General features: G+C 37.9%; 1 protein-coding gene across 1 annotated transcript in view; it reads left to right on the forward strand.

Moving 5' to 3' along the window:
* Positions 1–330, forward strand: part of LOC102194042 (histone H3.3-like) — a 10,782-nt gene extending 10,452 nt beyond the window's left edge. The window contains exon 2 of the mRNA XM_005754965.1: positions 4–330. Within this exon, the coding sequence (XP_005755022.1) occupies positions 4–243 (240 nt within the window). The 3' untranslated portion in view covers positions 244–330. The remainder of the gene's footprint in view (positions 1–3) is intronic.
* Positions 331–1,956: the final 1,626 nt, after the last annotated feature.

A 1,956-nucleotide genomic window follows, 5' to 3' on the forward strand; every position in this document is an offset into this window, starting at 1 on the left:
AAGACCGACCTGCGCTTCCAGAGCTCTGCTGTCATGGCTCTGCAGGAGGCCAGCGAGGCTTACCTGGTCGGACTCTTCGAGGACACCAACCTGTGCGCCATCCACGCCAAAAGGGTCACCATCATGCCCAAAGACATCCAGCTGGCTCGCCGCATCCGCGGAGAGAGCTTAAGCTACACGCTCTCCTACCAACAACGGCTCTTTTTCAGAGCCACCTCACTCACCAAGAGCTCGCTCCTTTAGTAGTAGCAGTAGTATATTAATCTCGTACTCACACTTCAATCTTCATGCTCTTTCTATTCTAGAAACTACAGTCGGCATGAACATGGAATTCACTAACTTCCGTAAAAAAAAAAAAAGTAGTTTTGTAAGCATGAATTGTTATGCTAAATGGCTCCCTCCTTTAATTATTCACATATTATTTTCCAACGCTCATCACATTTCAGTAAAGTAAACTCGGCAAAGGAGTAAACTAAAGTCTGAAATTCTTAGTTGGTCATTTGTTCAATAATAATTTAGTAGAAGAAGAAGAAAACTTTATTTGTCAATTTCTTCAAATGTACTTGCCATACAAAGTAATAGTAATTACATTTCACACTGTCCCATGCGTAGACATTGACAACAATAAAGTGCAGATGCACAACAAAAACAGCTCTAACAATAAGGTAATATTAAATAGGTAACAGGGTAGAAGAGACCTAAAAATAAATAAAATAAAGTGTTCCAGTGTTCCCTGGAAAATAGTATACTAATAGTATACTATAACATTAAGTAATTCACATATAAAACTATGAATTGTAATTTTAAATGGTTTAAAAGCATGTAGAATAGCAAATGTAGGCAAGTATATTTCTCACCCTTTTTTTTTCTTTTTTTTTTAATAAATCAAGAAACAAAGACAAAAGCAGGGCAGGGTTCGGTGGTTTAAAAGGAAAAAGATGAAAATGTAAATAGTTAAAAGCTGGACTGTGAATAGTTGTTTTTTTGTATTATATGATTTATGTATTACCTTTTATGTGGAGTGAATAAATAAAAGTATATTTACGGTGGCCCCTAGAGACGAAGCACGTACAAAACACAACAGAAGTGCTCCAGGATGCTCGGCGCAGTGTTGAGCTTTTGTTACCTAGTGGCTACACAAGCCAGGAAGTACCAACGACCAGATTTGGTGTATGGTAGTAACAGGCAAATACCCATATGCTTTCAATTCTGTAATTTAAGTGATCTAGGTAGCTCTGTTTTGGAAGTTCAGTTAACGCTAGGAATATGCTTTGTCTCCAGGGGCCACCGCATATATTCGTATATAAACATAAATAAAAACACTTTATTTTGAGTTAGTAATTCCTTTTGTGCATATTTTTTATTATTTTTATTTTTAGTTAGCCGAGCCAGAAATCCCATCACTAATAAGCACTTCTGCTTTAAGTGGATTTGTGGCAGGAAGACATTTACAAATAAACGGATTAATCAGTGAAATCTTTCAGTTTTCTTTCTTTTGGTCTACACTCCTGCTATAGGCGAGTTTAATGAAACAGTGGTATTGAATAGGTCTGTAATCTGAAGTTCAGTTTGTGGCTCTGTCAGTTAAGGAGAAAGAAAAGCACACGATAAACAGCTTAATCTTATAGACTTTAGAAAAACCAAGAATTAATAACATGTTAGGAATCTCAGTTGGTAATTTTTTTAAAGTTATAATGTAGTACTTCAGTAAAGTTGCTGGGGAGATAGGTACTGGCAGATATTTCGCCAACTTTTTCAGCACGTCCCTCTAAATCATGACAAAAACCAACAAGATCGCAGAAGGAAGCTCTCAAAGTGAAGTGTGTGTGGCTCTTAAAAGAGCCTTTTGATGGATTGGGGAGAATGAGTTTAACCGCCGAAGCCGTACAGAGTGCGGCCCTGCCTCTTCAGAGCGTACACCACATCCATGGCGGTCACAGTCTTCCTCTTGGCGTG

Source organism: Pundamilia nyererei, unplaced genomic scaffold, assembly GCF_000239375.1.
Source record: "Pundamilia nyererei isolate P.nyererei 1_Seehausen unplaced genomic scaffold, PunNye1.0 scaffold00783, whole genome shotgun sequence".
Lineage (NCBI taxonomy): Eukaryota > Metazoa > Chordata > Actinopteri > Cichliformes > Cichlidae > Pundamilia > Pundamilia nyererei.